The 17534-nt window shown below is 53.8% G+C and overlaps 1 protein-coding gene across 2 annotated transcripts in view; it reads right to left on the reverse strand.

The window, feature by feature from the left end:
• Positions 1 to 940: 940 nt before the first annotated feature.
• AKAP1 (A-kinase anchoring protein 1) overlaps positions 941 to 17534 on the reverse strand; it is a 31777-nt gene continuing 15183 nt past the window's right edge. For both annotated transcript variants that reach the window (XM_069482361.1, XM_069482362.1), the window contains exons 2-11: positions 13243 to 14866; positions 10488 to 10621; positions 8779 to 8905; positions 8153 to 8280; positions 6076 to 6253; positions 4684 to 4834; positions 4166 to 4233; positions 2667 to 2740; positions 2423 to 2485; positions 941 to 1865 (exon numbers count right to left, since the gene is read on the reverse strand). In XM_069482361.1, coding sequence (XP_069338462.1) covers positions 1791 to 1865; positions 2423 to 2485; positions 2667 to 2740; positions 4166 to 4233; positions 4684 to 4834; positions 6076 to 6253; positions 8153 to 8280; positions 8779 to 8905; positions 10488 to 10621; positions 13243 to 14842 — 2598 coding nt within the window. In that variant the 5' untranslated portion in view covers positions 14843 to 14866 and the 3' untranslated portion in view covers positions 941 to 1790. The remainder of the gene's footprint in view (positions 1866 to 2422; positions 2486 to 2666; positions 2741 to 4165; positions 4234 to 4683; positions 4835 to 6075; positions 6254 to 8152; positions 8281 to 8778; positions 8906 to 10487; positions 10622 to 13242; positions 14867 to 17534) is intronic.

Here is a 17534-nt window from a genome sequence, read left to right on the forward strand (position 1 = left end):
AGACTTAGTGTCTCTTCTCCACTTACATGTATTTTTATATCATTCTTATCACTACAGTAGACTAAATTAGAATGTACAACCAAAGAATGCACCACTGGATCTGGAAACCAGTGCTTTAAACCTGTAGTCCCCCACCTCGTGGTCCCTGGCCTGTTAGGAACCCGGATGCACAGCAGACGCGTGGAGGGCTAGCAAGCAAACTTCATCTGTATTTGTAGCTGCTGCCCATCACTCGCAGCACTGCCTGAGCTCCGCCGCCTGTCCGATCAGTCACTATCTCCCATCACCCCCTGATGGGACTATCTAGTTGCATGGAAACAGGCTCAGGGCTCCCACTGATTCTGCATTACGGTGAGTTGCATAATTATTATATATTACAATTTAATAATAGAAATAAATACACAATAATTGTAATGCACTTGAATCACCCCAAAACCATCCTCCCCCTCCATCCCCCATCCGTGGAAAAATTGTCTTTCATGAAACTGGTCCCTAATGTCCAACAGGTTGGGACAGCTGGTTAAAACTATAAGTGAGGCTATTTAGATACCAGGTGGGGGAAGTCAGAGGAAGCTTGGCTGCCACCTGGTGGGGTAAGAAGAGAGGAAAAGCCCAGACAGAAATTTCTGGCCCAACTGTCTTCAAAGAACTGTGGGTCTCATTTACGTGTGGTCGTGTGGGGCCCATGGCCCACCCCCTACACCCTCGGCCACCCTCTTCACTCCCCACCCCACAACCTTTTTGGGAAAAAAAATGGACTCAAAGCTAAGAGTTTATACAATTCAAGATTTATGTAAGTTTAAGTTACTTAAGTTACTTATTTTTAGATTGCACAATACTGAAGACAGTCTAAAAAAGAATCAAACACACCACTGCAAGGTAATTCAATTAGTTTTTTTTTTAACAGATTTGTACAGCAACCCCCCCCCCCCCCCGCCCCCAGATCACAGTCTAGACCATACAGTCACCCTGTCCAGTATGCAGGAAGCCACAGGAGCCCCCGTCGAGAGGGGCCGGCGCAGCAGCTGCACTCTGCAGAATTAACTTCTACTTACAGATGACACGTGGTGTGGAAAAATCTCGAGTTCCCTTTGTTCTCCAGTGTTATCTTGTACAAAATATTACATTTTTTTAAACATATTTACAGAGTTTGCACAAATAGAAAATGGTTACAAATTACTACCAGGCTTGGCAGGAAAACATTCCCCTCCCCATGGACTGAGGTCAGAGGTGTTGACGATCACTTCATATTTACATCTGCATTTAAAAAAGTCTGTTCCTAGAGACCTACATGGAGTTTATAAAAACTGGTTAAATGTCAGCAATTCATTTATGTAAGCTGTACAAGTAATTGATAACCAATTAATTCATGTCTTGCTCCCTGAAGAAAGATTGTGAAAAGAAATCCTCTCAAGCCAGCACCGGGCAGCCCCCGGCCTGTCTCCCCTGTCGGCCTGAACTTGCAGGGAGAGGAGCTGGGGGGAAGAGGGTGTGGACAGAGGCGGGGATAGGACAACCTGGTGGAGACTGGTTTCCGTCAATTTTTTTTAAAACGGCTTAGAATCAGGTTAAGCCAACTGCCTTGTCCAACACTATCCTATGGCTTTGAGAAGAACCCACGGCTCCGCCCTTTTGAAACAGCTTCCTAACAGGACTACATATGAGGGGGAAAGAAAGGACTTTCTGGAGAGGACAATGTTTGTTATTCTGATGTTAAATCTTTGCCTGGAGTGCCAAGCCCGATTTCAACAGTGCAAAAAAGACTCAAGACGCGGCTGTGGGACCGGGGGTCAAAGGTTTGCGTAGTAGCTGTCCACCCACTGAGCAAGGCCGCGTTCCACCAGCGACCGGTTGATCAACACCACCTGGAAAACAGAGTTCCCCTGAGAGCGGTGCCGTGGCACCTGGGGGCCATCTCGCTCCCTCCAGGAGCCCCGGCTGCCATCGCAGGCAACAGATGTGCCAGAGCAATGGCAGGGATGACTTGGGGGCGGGGAGGGGGTGGGGGGGGTGGCGTTTACTAAGGAAGAATGGCATGATAACAGGCTTTAATGTGTTGAAGAAATCTAAGCTTTAGTACCGTAAGATCTGGAGGATAGAAAAACCCAAAGGATAGAAGGTCCCAGAAAGTCTTGAGCAGGGTTCCTCTACTTTGGCGCCATGGACACTGTGGGCTGGGTAATTCTGCGTTGTGGGGGCTGTCCTGGGCACTGCAGGATGCTCACGGCATCCCTGGCCTCTACCCACTAGATGACACTAACATCACCACCCCCATCAGGGCACCCAACATGTCCCCTGGAGGGAGGGCATGGTCTACAGTTATATCCTCCGATTAGCTCAAGACAAGAAAGCCCAAAACCAGCTCCGAATCCACCCATTACTGCCACCAGCAGCTCAGAGGGGACACAAGGGCAGAACTTACTTCATCTCCAACCACACTCCACAGCTGAATCAGAGGAAGACCCGTTGGACTGTAACTTGTCACCTGAGGAAGAGAAAACAAAAGCATGATTTAAAGCTACTGTACACACCTCTCTTACAGAGTGCTGATCAACCCCAGGCCCAAGCCACAGCGAGGTAGCAATTTATTAATACAAAGACCAGTTCCCAACAAGCCCAGATGCTTAAATCAGCAGGAGGCTTCTCAGACAGCTGCCACCACACACCTGAGCAAGCAGTGCTGTGTTCCCCGTCATCTCGCTCATGGCGGCATCTGCCTCAGGTGAAAAGTGGTCATCATCTGTGGGAGGAAAAGCCGCATTCAGACTCTCGCCGCGGCCGGGCACCCTCGTCACACGCTGCATTCCAGGAGCGCTGCAGGTGCCGCACGGGACTGCAGAACCGCACTGGGGAGACCCCCCCACGACAGGGACAGAGCCAAGGCCTCCGTGTGACTCCAGTGGATAAGCTCAGGTCCCTGCTGCAGGCTGCCCACAGGAGGACAGAGAACAAAGGGACAGAACCTCTGCCTTCGACGGACACATCACCGTCACCAGCACTACCGATACGGGTGCTGACACTATGTGTTCTTCCACCAAACCAGTGACACCAAGCGCCACCCCCGCCTTACAGGGGAGAACACTGACACAAAGGCCGATCTAAGGCCAACCGGCTCCGAGAGTGGGGAAGGCAGAGCTCAAATCCAGGCAGCCGGTCGCACAGCCCAACCCGGGCGGCCACCCTCTAGTGGGTGAGGCACCGAGGCGGCGTTCTGCTTCGCCGGATCACGTAGAAAGTTACGTAGAAAAACACACCCGCGGCAAACGGCGGCAAGGATGGGGAGACAGGTGCCCACAGAGGTCTGGAAAAAACCTCATGAAGGAGGGAGCGTTTCAGCCGAGTGTGGACAGGCTGCTTAGGTGGACAGAAACGGGGAGGAAGGTTGGGCAAGGGGAAAAGGAGAACACAGTGAAGACCCCGTCCCAGGGCACCCCCCGACCCGGCACCCCGCGAGACCACAGTGTTTCCAGTGCACGAGGCTGCGTCGGGCAAACAAGAACAGGGTCAGGAGGAGGCCTGCAGAGGGGACCAGATGCCACAGACTATCTGCCATCTGCGAACAGAAACTCTCCAGCCACAAATCGCTGCTATTTCACCACCTTCTACACACCAGTTCCTGGGTTTATGTAATTCTCACAGCCACCTGGAAATTGAGGTACCACTCCCATGTTCTGGAGGGGAAAACTGAGGCTGAGCAATTTGCCCAGGATGACACCGCCAGGCCTCGTCCCTCTGGCAATGCTTTCACAGCCTAAGACGGGGCGAGTGTCAGCACAGTCCCCAGCCGGCCCCACGGAGCTGTGGCCCAGTTGAATGGCACCACCACCCTCAGTGCCTGCCCTTGACCACAGGGGAGAAGACAGTGGGTCTGGACTATGTTCTGGAAGGTGCCTTTGTTGGAAGCCTGTCAATGCCGGAGGCCTGAGTTAAGTCTAGGGCAGCGGACCTCAATGGGGACCTCAACGGGGACCGGCACTGGCCTCCCCTGGGAACGTCTTAGACATGCACGTTCCTGGGCCTCGGCCCAGAGCTCTTCAATCGGAAACTCTGGCAGTGGCAGCCACCTGTGTTTGCATACGCCCCCCAGGTGAGTACAAGGGCACCGAGACAGACCTACTCTCAACTGCCCACCTCCCCCTGCCAAGCCACAGGCCCCAGCTATTACCTGACAGGGGCATCACGCTGTCCAGAAGGACTTCTGTTCCCTGGAACGGCAGGGTGACAAAGTCAGACCTGGAAAGGCAGGAAAGGAACGAGTTTAACACGGATGTGAAGGCTGACTCCACGCCAAGCTGACATTCGCCTTTCGTACAGTGGCACCCACAAGCTAGGACGCAGCAGAGCAGGGGGGATACATGCAGGAGGCCACAGGTCATGGCACACCTGAATGCAGGCGGCCAGCCCCGCCGCAAGCCTGACCTCGGAGGGACCTCTCGCATCAAATTCCCAAAAAGGAGCCTGCTTTACTTCTGACATGACACTGGGAGGTTCCTCCGCAAGATGGGCCTTCTAGCTCAGTGTGGCTGAGGCAAGTAATCGAGTGTGTTTCTGGTAAGACACAGCAGTCGGCACGACAGAAGGATTAACCCACACCCGAGGCGCGCAGCAGCGAGGCCAGCTACGCAGGGATCATACATCCCACGACCAGCAGGGCCTGTGCCTGTCTGAGGAGTCTCCACTCACCTGATTTGCCGAAGCACGTCTACTTTCACCCTCTTGTATCCACCATAGTCCACGTACCGAATCTCAACTTCGTTGGTCTCCTCGTAGGAGGCAACCACTTGGGCTCGCCACCAGGCCCCGTCCGCGCCGGGGGCAGCACAGATGACTGTTACTGTAGAGCAAGAAGAGGATAGTGTGGAAACACCTGGCCCAGGGCAGGGCAGCAACAGCCACCACGGTCACCGCTGCACCCATCCCCACTCCCCGCATTACTTCTCAGAGGCCCGCACCTCCACAGCACAGGAGACAGAACAGCAGGGGTCCCCGACAAGGCCTCCCAGGGCCCAGGACAAGCAGAGGGAGGAACCTAGATGTGAGAAATTCAGCCTAGCAGGTGTGCTGCCCCCAAATCTATCCAGACCGAAAAGCATTGCTCTGAAACTTACCAAAGTCTGGGATGCACACAGATTAACCAGATAAACCAAGTAAAACACAACACTCAGGGAACGGGGCCAGGGCCTGCCTCACATTCCCAAAGGAAAGTCCCTGAAAGAATCAAGACCCGCTAAGTGCAGCAGGTCCCAGGGGCCTGGTATCTAGGATCTGCTCCAGCCCACAACTCAGATCGAGGGCTCGACCAGAAGGGGACTGCTAGGCCTACACCCCACGTCTAGTCTTTGCCACGGAAGGAGCTTGAGAGCACCCAGACAGCCACCAGGGCTGTGCTCCAAGGGGTCACAATCCCACCCTGGGAAGACAGGGGCAGAAAACACACACACACACATACATACACACCACACGCTACAGATAACTTCAAAGGTTTTTCTAGTACCTTGAAGCTCACTGGGGGACCCCAGGTTAGGAGTCCAGAGTAGGGTGGGTGGAAAGATGTTCTGTCATTTAATCCCTGCTGCTAAGGCAACCAAGCTAATAGTGACAAAGAACCAGCTCAAGCCCCTGCCCCTGCCCAGGTGTCACTTGATTTCAGAGGCTCAGTTTTCTCATCTGTCAAATGGAGATGACCCAACCCCTGCACGGGCCTGTTGGGCTTAGGGAGCTTTCGTACCAAGTCTTTATGTAGAACACATCCAGCCCTAGCTCCTGGAACAAGTGGGCATCGCCCCACTGAGCAGATGCTCAGCGGCAGAGCTGGGATCTGAATCCCTGCATCGAAACTCCACTCCAGTCCCATCGCTCCCTCAGCTGGTGGAAACACCAGTCTCTGGCTGGCCGGGAAGCCCAGCCCAGCACGACCCCAGGACAACGGCAAGAACTCAGGGCTGCTGTTCCCACGAAGGACCCACAACAGCCTCTTCTTGTCAAGATCAAGGGCAGAACAGTCAACCCCCAGGGCTTCCCCCCAGCCTGGCCAGGGCCCAGGGCTCCCCAGCCCCCCGCCAGGCCAGCACTTACTTTCCACTGGGGTGGGCAAGGTGGGGATTCCAGGCTGAGAGTAGCAGAGGTACATCTGCTGGTCGAGGCTGCGCAGCGCGTGGAAGGTAGGGTGTGTGTGCTGCTGCACAAACAGGTGCCCGGCGTTGACCTGGTTGACCACGATGACCTCCACAGTGATGCCATCGGGCAGCATGAGCTGTAGAGGGGAGGGGGCAGCGGCCACTGCAACAATCCTTCTCATGTTTGGGTAAGTCTCGGGGGCCCCAGGGCAAGTGTCTGAACTGGCACATCTTTAAAAGGGGCACAGCAACCCAGAACACCGTGGCACCCAGATGCAGAGGTTCGCAGCGACTTCACTGCAGAAAGTGCTGGACACCACTGTGGCTGCTGCCCTGCAATACCAGGAGCAGCCATTAGGGGCAGCCTCACCTCAGGGCTGGGCAGGGAGGCTCCCAGCAGACACTGGGCACCCAAGGGCCCACTGCAGGTGTGGTGCTGGCCTGGGCAGGGTCCACCCGCCAGCGCTGCCTCCCTCTCACCTCTCCCTGAGTCTGTAAGACCCAGAGAGGGCAAACACAGGAATGAGGCAGCCACGGAGACCCAGGTGCCCAGGAATAAGCAGAGGCAGGCCCTCGAGGAGGAACGCCAGCTCCCCTGGACCTGCAGCCGACGCCAGGAGCTGACGGCCTGACAGCTTCTGCTCTGCCTTCCCCACACCAGCAGTGGGCTCCAGCCAGCCCACGGTCAGGTCTATCAGAGTCTGCGTCTCCTCTGCTCTTCCTCCTTCCCCTCCGCCCCGCAAGTCCTGCTCATCTTCCATACTCCAGACACCGCCAACTCACTCCACTTTAGCATCTGGAATATAGGTTTGCTCAGTGGCCAGACCCCATATTAAAGGCCTGGAAGAGGCCATCAACTGTTCTCTAAGAGACTTGTCCTTAGATGCTGGTTTTCCCAAAGCCAAGCTACAGGCAACACCCAGGGGCTCTGGGCACAGCAGGGCATCACTCCTGCCTTCCCAGGGGGCGGTCACAAGTGGAAGAGTCCTGGCCCCGACCCCCCCATCCCAGCACTGCTGGTTCTGGGGTGTCTGGGATCACCTCTTCAGTCCCAGTGAGCCAAGCAGAGTACAAGGGAAGGAAACCATCTGTGCAAACCACTCAATTATTTAAAAAGACAATGAGTCTAAGGCCACGACTCCTGCAAATAAAACTCTATGATTCAGGAGTAAAGCATAAAGTGAAGTTCAGCCTACTCCCAAATACCCACAGGAAAAGAGACATCCTATTCCTTTATCCCCAGCACAAGGGTCTTTGGAAGAGGGAAGATACAGAAGTAAAAGGCCTACCATCCTAAAAAAAAACAAAAAACACCCAGCAGGGCAATTTCCTTGGAGCCACACATTCAGCCCATCTGTGTGAAACGCAGTCAATTGTCTTTGGCCCACAGAACTCTGCAATTCTATTCCCAATGCACTGAGGCCGGAGCAGGCCCAGAGGCACACTGCAGGATGAGTGACAGGCCCCAAGAGACCCTGTCACCTCCTCCTCCTGCCACAATCCTAGGGCAACCTTCAAAGTGCCACCCAGCTTCGTGGGCCTGGAGGGGACTATTCATTCTTCTTTACAATCTAGGTACCTCTCCTGGAGCGGGAAAGGGAAAGAAATCCTTCGCCAGGGCACTACCAGCTCTGGCTCAACTAAAAGAATGGAAGAAAACAATTCATCACAAGCCCCATCCAAATCCAGGATGGCGGGTCCTACCCAGGCCTCGGATGTTGAGAGGTGACCCTGGACACAGCACCAGGCTTAAGGGACCCCACACCAGCCTGAGCAAACAGCTAGCAAATACAAAAGGTGCCCAGGTGGCAGAGCCAGGGAAAGTGGTTCCCCCATGTCGGGATTGAGAGGTTTCCAGTTTCTTGCCAGCACTTCACCCCCTTACCCTTGTCCCCAGAAAAGGCAGGCTAGTAGCAGAACTGACTGGTGGAAGCCAGAGGTGAGAAGGCACAGGCATTAACGTGCTCTCTGCCTTCTTTGCCGCAGTCTGGGGGTTTCTTGCTTGGGGTGGGTTTGGGGGGGAGGGGCACGCTCACCCAGGATGTCATTGGCAGAGAAGGCAGCGCCAGCGCAGGCAATGGGGGAGCATAGATATTGGTAAGGTTCAGTTCCTTGAACTTCTTCCCGATCAAGTTCAGTGCTTTGTCTACGTGATGCTGAGAGCCTAAATGGAGGTGGGGGCAGGACACACAATCACTGTGGGTAAGAGAAAAGTCATAGCACAAACAACTCAGCCACACAGCCCACTCCAGAGGGCTTGTCCCAGAATTCAAGTGTATCTTTAAGGTACCACTCAATGCTAAAGTGCTACCCCTCTCAGATGATACCGCTGCCACTGTGATTGTGCTCTGAACACAACAGGAGGCAGGCAGGCGGGAAAAGGCCAGAGGGAAGTCACAGGCAGGGCAGGAGGAGGCCAGGGTGGGGTTAGGCACTGTGAACCTGGACCCCTGGCCCTGCCCAGCCGAGCACCCTTCAAGCACCTGAACTGGAGGAAGAGGCTGCAGGGGAGGCGCCCAGTGCTCCCTTCCCCTGGGATGAGAAGCAGGGTTTTCTATTCAGAGACTTAGATACCAAGAGGACAGCAACGGGGACTCAGGTGCTTCAATTTACTTCTATTTCAGCTAAGAAAGCGACACACAAGGCAGCAGCTGCCACTGACCTTCTATGTGGCAGATCTGGATGCTCTGGGTATAAGGCAGGGTTGAGATATAGATCTTGGCACCAGATGTTTGCTTCAGGAAACTCACATACCGCCCCTGCTTGCCAATTAGCCGACCGACTAAGTGCTTCCAGAGAGAGAGAGAGAGACACGAGGGTTAACAGAAAACCAATTCCCTATACTCCCAAAGACCTACTTTTGTTCTACACAAGGTCAAGCTCAAATGTATTAGCTGTTACCATGTCAGCATTCATTTGCCAGGACTATGCTAAGCACTTACACTTACTCACAGGACCCGTGTAACAGACAACTTTATCATCATTCTACAGATGAGGAAACACGCCCAGAGAGGCTAACGAACTCACCTAAGGTCACACAGCTGCCAAGCGGCTGAACTAGATAGTCTGGCTCCAGGACCTAGCGGTTCCCATTTCATCCCTGACAACGTGGCCCAGACCCAGAAAGCTGCAAAGGCAGCAACTTCCCCCAAACCCACGCTATGAGAAACTTTACCAGCATAAGGATCAACTACGATTCCTTGTACCCCTCTCCTTCAAGTCTACTCAGGTCCAAAGATAAGGGGCCTAGATTTGAAAACGAAAGGCTAAGAACTCTTTCTTGGCCTCCCACTGCCAAGTGGCAGCAGGCTGGAGCCTTCGGAGCACGAGGCTCACAGAAGTGCCCAGTGCGCCAGAGTTCAAGGTGGAGAGAAGCAGCCAAACTCAGCCTTTACATAAGACGAGCTCCGACACGAGCCCAGCCCAGCAGAGCTACCAGGGACATGGTCCTCCTCGGCCACAGCCGGCCTCCTTGTGCCCTTTGTCACCACCGAGGGAAAAGAGGGCAGGATTGCTAACAGGGTTCCCGGGGGAAGAAACCGCCATGGGAGCCAACAACCTGGGGTCAAAACAGCCGCCCGGACCCAGAGTTCAGACCACGCCAAGTCTCCCCCCCAGCACGGAGCCAGAGGCCCTGGGAGAACGCAGCCTGCCAATTACTTCCGAGCCCCAGAGATAAACATAAAGATCAAGCTAATAAGTTGTAAGTTATAACAGCAAGAAGCTAGAAACCACTTAAGCACTCTGGAATTGGGGACCGATGAAGTAAATTGACATTCACACGATGAATAATGCAGTTAAAATTACATTGTCAAAGCGTAACACAGGAAAATCAAATTGTTAAATATTTAAAGTATTAATTAAAGCGACATAATCTCAGTTTTGTTTAAAAACCACAGGGTGCGAGATGAGAAAGAAATAAAAGTCTTTCACAGTCACTCTCAGGGGTAGGATTAAAGCTGCTTTTTATTTTCTTCATACATTGCTATACTTTTCAAGTTCTCTAAAATGTGGATTTATGCTTTGCTCAATTATACAATACACTTTATGCTGGCGAGCTTGAGCAGAGCACAGCGAAGGGAGCCTGGTTTTTCCTGAACAGATCTGAGCCCCAGAATGCACAAGAAGAGCCCCCAGGCCTGTGAGTGAGTACGAGAAGAAGGTGCTCCTGCAGCCATCTTCCTCCACGCTGCAGGAAGCTCTCAGAGCCTCGGAGCAGCATAGTGTTCCCTTTCCCTCAGCCTTTGGCTCCCGCAGGGGCTCCTGCTGGTTGACTGTCCCTCCCCCTCCTTCCCCCTCCCCCCAACCTGATGGCCCTGGGCCGAAGGAGCTCTGAGCTTGCAACTCGGCCTGCAGGGACGCAGCCCTTACCTTTGGCACCTCGATCTCCCAGATGATGAGGTCGACCTTCTTGGGGCTGGAGCCTGCCTGGGCGTTTTGGAAACTCTCAGTCTTCCTGAGGCTGCCGCAGCTATCCACCGAATCCATGCTGTTCCCATCGGAACCTGCAGGGGAGGAAGCAGCGGGCGCGCGCACACACCGAGCCTGGCTCAGAGCAGAGCCACGCCGCAGAACTTCCCAAGTGCACATTCCGGGAGGCCACCGCCCCACGCCCCCTCCTCAAGCTTGGCAGGTGACTATCAACTCAGTCTAGAAGGCTCAGAACAACCCGAGTGAAAGGAGGACTGGGGGTGTCGATACACCTAATTTTAGCCTGTCACTTAGAGTCCCACTTGCTTAATTGGCAGCCGCACCCAGCCACAGCTGCCGGAGCAGAGGCACAAGTGGTGAAATGGGAAGAAACAGACTGCGCCCAGGGAAGGCGAGGCCGCGTGGCGGGGGAGGAGACATGCTTGCAGGCCCACATGGTCCCAGGAGCCGGACCTACCGGTCACAACCGTCTCGGCACCCTTCCAACTAGCCCAGGCCCTTGGACCAGGGGTCTTCCAGCCCCTGAGGCCCAGGCCTGGGGTCCCAGGCAGTGGTCTTCTGCCAAGCAGAGCTAGACAGAATCCTCACTGGCCTGTCCGAGGACCCCATTCTTATCCCTGACCAGGGACCTGCGTTTCTCTGCCAGATGTGGACCAAGGAAGAAGGGTCTCCTTTCCTTCTGCTTGGGCCCAAATTGTGTAACCCTGAATACTCTTTTGGGTTCAAATAGCCGCTGGTCAAAAGACTGAGCTATCCAAGAGGATACAGTGGGAAGCAACTTGGCCTGCTGCACTCTCAAGAGAGCGCCAAAGGGACCATATTGCAGAAAAACGGGTCCCGACCAGCTCAAGAGAAGTGGTTCTGGCTTAAATATGAACGACTCAATTGCCAGAAACAGATCACTCCCGACAGCCTACCAATCAGGTTATTTTCCACATTGTTTCTCCAAACCCTGGTCACAATCCTCCACCAAGCAACCCATACACTGTCTGGATAAAGAGAACGAGGGCTTACAGAGACTCTGCTCCCAGCTAAGGAAGAGCCACCTTCCAAGTGACCCCCTCCCTTGACACCAGGGGCTCGGAATAGTTCACACAGGGAAAACCTCCCCCTGAGAGAAGGTGGCTTGGCCAGCCTGCTAGACGCAGAACAGAATGAGGAAGTGGGAGGGTGGGGGGCTCCACCCATGCGCAGCCCCCGCCTCTGTCCAACAGAACAGGACCAGCCAATACCCGCCACCCCAAGGGCACCCAGAGTGGCTCCGAACCACACCAGGACTCTAGCAGGCAGTACTCAAGGCCAGCTTCCGGCTCCCTCTGCCGGGCTGTCCTCCGGACCCCTCTCAGCTTCAACTCCCTCCCACACAGAGCAGGGCCCACGTGGGAACGCACGCGGGCGCCGGCCCTGTGCTCGGCGCCCACTGAGTGGTAACAGTGGCCTGCGACCGCTGGCTCCCCTGCAATCCCTGAGCCTCCCTGCCCACCACAGCCCAGTTCTGCCCCTAGGCTCAGACGCAGTCAACACATCCAAGTAGCCTCTGCCATCGATCTGGAGTTGGCATGACAAGGTTGAGGGGCTTGTCAATTGAGCTGAGTAAGGGGCAGGAGGCAAAGAGAAACTCCTCTATTCTTAAAAAATTTCACTCATTTTAAAGATCCAATTTTGGGAGAAACATTTTAACACCCTGACATTGGGAGGCATCTCATAGTACCTGGCCTTCTATAATCACGACTGGCAGCACATAAAAACAGGAACGTCTTAACAGCATCTTAGAGGTGACAAAACGTCGTGTGTGGTACAAACCAGATGCTGCCGAAAGTATTAAGATTCCCGGTAAAGATTCCCAAACCCCTGGAGCTGAAACGGGAGGTAGGGGGTGGCTCCAGGATGGGCAAGTTAGAGAGCCACTGGGAGAGCGGCGGCCCCTCTCCAGGAGAGAAACCAAACACCCCAGGGGGGCTGCAGAAGCAGGGTCCGGAGCTGCTGACCTGTCAGTTAGCGGTCTGAACTGTCTACGCTGGGGTCAGCACTCGAAAAACCCAGTGGACACCTCGTTACCAAAGTGCCCCTCTTTCCCGGGGGTGGAACTGCAGCTGCACAGAAAGAAAGTGGCTGAGGCTCTCTGCGAAGGAACAGGTGACGGCAACGTCAGGAAGCTCGAGCCTCCCACATGTATTCAAAGCTGTGGCCATTCTTTGGGCACTTACCCTGTAAGAGCTTCTGGAGGAGGGAAGCAGGTGAAGACATGGGAACAAGCACATGATTAAAAGGAAATAAACCATTAAAAAGAACCTCACACCCATACCTGGCACTCAAGGGAAACAAAGCTAAGGAGACCTTTCCATTTAAAAAAAAAAAAACATTAAGAGGTCAGCATTTAAGAGGAAAAGAGGCACACGAAGGTTCATCAGTGCACTCAACTTTGAGCTACCTCCTTCGGAAGGGCTGGGGGCTTCGCTGGCTAATGAGCCAAGTCACGGCTCCTGTGGCTCTGGGGTTCCAGGGCAACCTGACTGCTCATCACCCACGAGCACTATGCTGTGCCCGGAGCTCTGCAGGCCAGCTGGGACACGGAGCTGAAGAGCACCACGGCTTTGCTGCACAGGTAGCAGAAGGGAGAGGCTGGCCAGCGGCCCGTCCCTAGCACATAAAGGGAGGCCCCCATCCTGTAAGTGAGCACCTGAGACCCTCCTACCTCCCGAATGATCTGCTTCTGCGTCCAGGGGCCATCCATCCTCAGCCCCCAAGTCTGACAACTCCCCCTTCAGCACCCCATTGCTGAAGGGCACAGTACTTTCCGGCAGCGGTGGGGTGATGGCCTTGTCCCTGGGGCTTGAGTTGGTCTCTGTGCCAGAGTCTTCGAGCCCTGAAGTGCTGAGGGAATCTGAGCAGTGGCCCGAGGAGACCACTGAAGGGACACCTTGGCTGTTGTCCGACATGCAGGTGGCATCTTCCCCATCCAGCGACTCTCCAAGGAGGGCAGCCGGCGGGGGGCAGGGGGCCAGGGAGATGGGGTGTGCGGAGTTCTTTGGCTTATTGTCCTTGGTGGGGCTGGATAGAGGGCTGCTCAGGCAGCTCACGTAGGTCTTTGGCGGCGGCAGGTCCTCTGCCGGCAGGCCTGGCGAGGGTGGGGCTGCGTCTGATGGGCTGGTGGCTGCCTCTGCTGTGGCCAGGGTGGGCTCCCCAGCATCTTGGCCCAGAACAGTTTGGGGGCTGCCTGGGACACAGCTCTCCTCCTTCTGACCTTGGAGCTGACCGGCCGAGGCCTGATATATCCGCCCTGCAATCCTGCCCACCGTGGTAGCCAGCACTTCTTCGGTTGCTTCCAAGATCACTTGGGAGATTAACTGGAAGGCAGCCTGCTCAATCTTATCATTTCTATCCAAGCTCTCCTCTTTGGTCAGTTCTCCCGCCAGGTCTCTGTCCCAGGCTTTGCCACCTCTGACGTGAGGTGCTGGCGTCTCATCGTCCTTAGCCAGCTCTGTGTAAGCAGACTCAATGACGCTACTTAGCAACTTTCCTACCACATACTCTTCCTTCTGCTGTGCGGGCACGACCACCTGGGGCAGGCCGCTCCTCCCCTTCTCCCCTTCTCCTCCCAGGGGGGCCAGGCGGGGGGCCTTGCTGTTCTCTAATTCCGAGACATGCTCCTGGGACAACTGACCTTCTTCGAGCACATTCTCCCCCAACACTGCATCGCCGGTCCCTTCGGCCCCACCGGTCTCTCGTGCCCTCTCCCCAGGGCCATGCTTCTCAGCGGGGGCCGCCCGCCCCGGCATCCTGCTGAACATGGGCTCTTGCTTACACACCTCGGCTGCTTCATGAGGAAACGGTATACCCTTTGGGGATGAAAGGGGACACTCTAGGGGAATAGATTTGGCATCGTCACCCATCAAGGCTAATTCCAGCTTTGCACTGTCGTCTTTGCGTGTTCCCGGTCGAGGTCGTGGGTCTGTAACGTTGGGAAGGCTGCCTGAGGACTCTGATCTCCGACGGGCCGGTTGTATCCGCAGCAAGGCTGGGGGCTCTGCAGAAGGTTTGCTCGCGGTGGGCGGTTCCTTTTCTGGTGGCTGTGTGACACTGGGGGGTGTGAACACGACTGCGGCACAGATATCTTCCACGGGGAGAGCCTCCTTGATGGCAGAGTCGGCTCTCAGCTCCACAGCGCTGGCCTCCACCTGCTCGCTGTGCCTGCTCACGTGGTCTTTTTTACGAGAGAAAAACCACCACCAGCCGAGGAGGGCCAGCATTCCGGGCAGCGCCAAGGGGAAGAGCGAGCGGAACGGGAGCGCCATCCTGGAGGCTTGAAGTAATGATACCTGCAGAGGGCAGGAGGGGGAGGACTGTTACGAGGGCCAGAGAAGAGCACGTGCACACGCAGGAGGTTGGGGGGCGGGGGGAAGGCCGGCGCCGTCTCCCTCCCTTACCCCGCGTCCCCTGAGGAGCAGGCCTCTCGGACCTGCACCAGCTGGTCCCTCTGGGTGGTCGCTTGCGGGTGAGTGGCCAGGAAGAGGCCCCTGCCCCTCCAAGCTCCCCGATTCACACATACCCCCTTGAAACACAACGAGCATTCTATTCTTTAACCCAAATCCCCTCTTCATCGCGTTACGACACCAAATTCTCCCTACGTTCTCCAACAAGGGGCCAGTTATGTTCCGTGTGGTTTAGTTCTCTAAACTCCTGGAGCACTTTGCCTATCCAAGGGGTGCTGAAGCATTTTCAAACACCCATGGAATCCACATGTACACACGTCCCTCTCACGTTCCCCCAAAATCACGAGTCAGGGAACCAGTAGTTTGGTATTCAGCAACAGAAGGCAAGAGCAAAGGAGGAAGAAAAAATGCACGGGAGATGCCCCAGGGTGAGGGACCAAGAAAACAAACAGTAGCCTGAAGACCCAGGTCAGACTTGGAATTCAGTAACTTATGATCTTTTAACTTCACAACGGTGCGAAAGTCATACACACTCCGTAGACACCATACTTTGAATTTTGGATTTGGATCTTTCCCAGGCTAGCCACACGCAGCAGGACACTCCTGCAACCGTGGGCGGCGGCAGCGGAGCTCGCAGTCAGCCACGAGATCAGATCCGGAGGGTAAACAGCTGGTGCTTTACAGTGCACCGTGTTGCCAGATGATTTTGTCCGGCTGTAGGCTAACATAAGCCTTCTGAGCACATTTAAGGCAGGCTAGGCTAAGCTATGATGCTTGGTAGGTTAGGTGTATTAAATGTATTTAACTGACGATGGGTTTATCAGGACGGAACTCCATTTTAAGTTGAGGAGCATCTGTAGTTTAGCGGGGCCCCCCTGTGTAGTCTGGATTTTGTCCTGTAGACAGAACAAGTCTAGGTCTGCAAGGGCACACACCACACTGTGTTTCCAGAAGGCAAAGGGAACCTAGAAATCTAAGTCAGATCCAAACGAGGAGAAACGATAAGGATCTAGAATGAGGGAGCAGACATATCAAGAAGATAGAAAACTTTACAGACGGTGGCTCACACCTGTAATCCTAGCACTCTGGGAGGCCGAGGCGGGAGGATCACTTGAGGGCAGGAGTTCAAGACCAGCCTGAGCAACAGTGAGACCCTGTCTCTATTAAAAATAGAAAAATTAGCCAGTCACCATGGTGTGTGCCTGCAGTCCCAGCTATTTGGGAGGCTGAGGCAGGAGGGATTGCTTAAGCCCAGGAGTTTGATGTTGCAGTGAGCTATGACGACGCCACTGCACTCTAGCCAGGGCAACAGACAGAGACTGTCTCCAAAAACCAAAACAAAAAACTCCAAAACACTCAATTTTCTTCACCTGTAAGATGGGAACACATCTCTTAAGGGAGGGTTGGTATAAGGATTAGCTAAGATATATATATATATATTAAGTGCTTTGCAAAGCAGGGCTGGCTCTCATTAAGTTATGATGGACTTATTCTAGAACACTTGTTTGTATTCAGCACCTCCCATGCCAGCAAATTTTAAATCTGTCTGCAAAAATTAAAAGTCTACTTAAAGCCAAAAATCCTCCAACTGACATGGTGAATTACACCTTAATCTGGGTTTGTGTTTTGTTGCAGACATAACAAAAATAAACGTTTTTAACAACTCTTATCGGTTTAGTTGACTTATATCAATGTCCCTGGCAAAACCAGAGCATCAGTACTTCTAACAGTTTCCTGGGTGGTGCTAATCTTCAGCTAAGACTGGGAAGGGCTCTAGGGCTCTGCTTTTCAAAGTGCGGTCCATAGACAAGTAGTACTACTGAGTATCACCTGGGAACCTGCTAGAAACGCAGTGTCTCAGCCTCAGACCTACTGAATCAGAGCTGCATTTTAACAAGACCCCAGGGGCTAGCATATTAGCTTGTGAAGGAAGCTATAATAGGTGTGTTCTGCCCCCAGTGCTACAGATGGAGCCAGGGGAGCGGTGGTGAGAGGGTCCTCTCTAGAAGCCCCCTCTATCTTTAAAGATAAACCTTCTTGCTAATACTGGAAAAGGAAGCAATGATAACACTTGAAGTATAAAGTAGGGCTAAGCAGTGGCCAGGCCTCAGAAGACTGTATCAATCCCTCCAGGAGGAGAGCTTCAACAATGCTACCTTATGGCTTTAGATTCAAACATGTCGCCTTGCTAGATGCTTTCCTTGTATCGCTTAATCCTTAATCTTCAGCCACCTGGTTTGGAATCTATTACTATCTTTAAAGGTCAAAATAAGCCAAAGTCATACAGCCAAGGGATGGGAACCCAAGTTCTAGTCCACGTTAAATCTAGAACCCACTAATTAATACAACTATGGGCAAGAAGCATCGTATGAGCCAAGAAGGAGGAATTCTGTACTACCTTTTTGGAGAGTGTTCGTAATAGCTCTTAAAGCCTTAGAACCACATCCTGTGACCCAGAAATTCTATACCTAGAGTCTTTAAAAAACCACAACAAAAACAAAAAACACAATAAAAAAAAGTTGCACTAAGCCAGGCACAGTGGCAAGCACCTATA

The sequence above is a fragment of the Eulemur rufifrons genome, chromosome 9 (assembly GCF_041146395.1).
Source record: "Eulemur rufifrons isolate Redbay chromosome 9, OSU_ERuf_1, whole genome shotgun sequence".
NCBI lineage: Eukaryota > Metazoa > Chordata > Mammalia > Primates > Lemuridae > Eulemur > Eulemur rufifrons.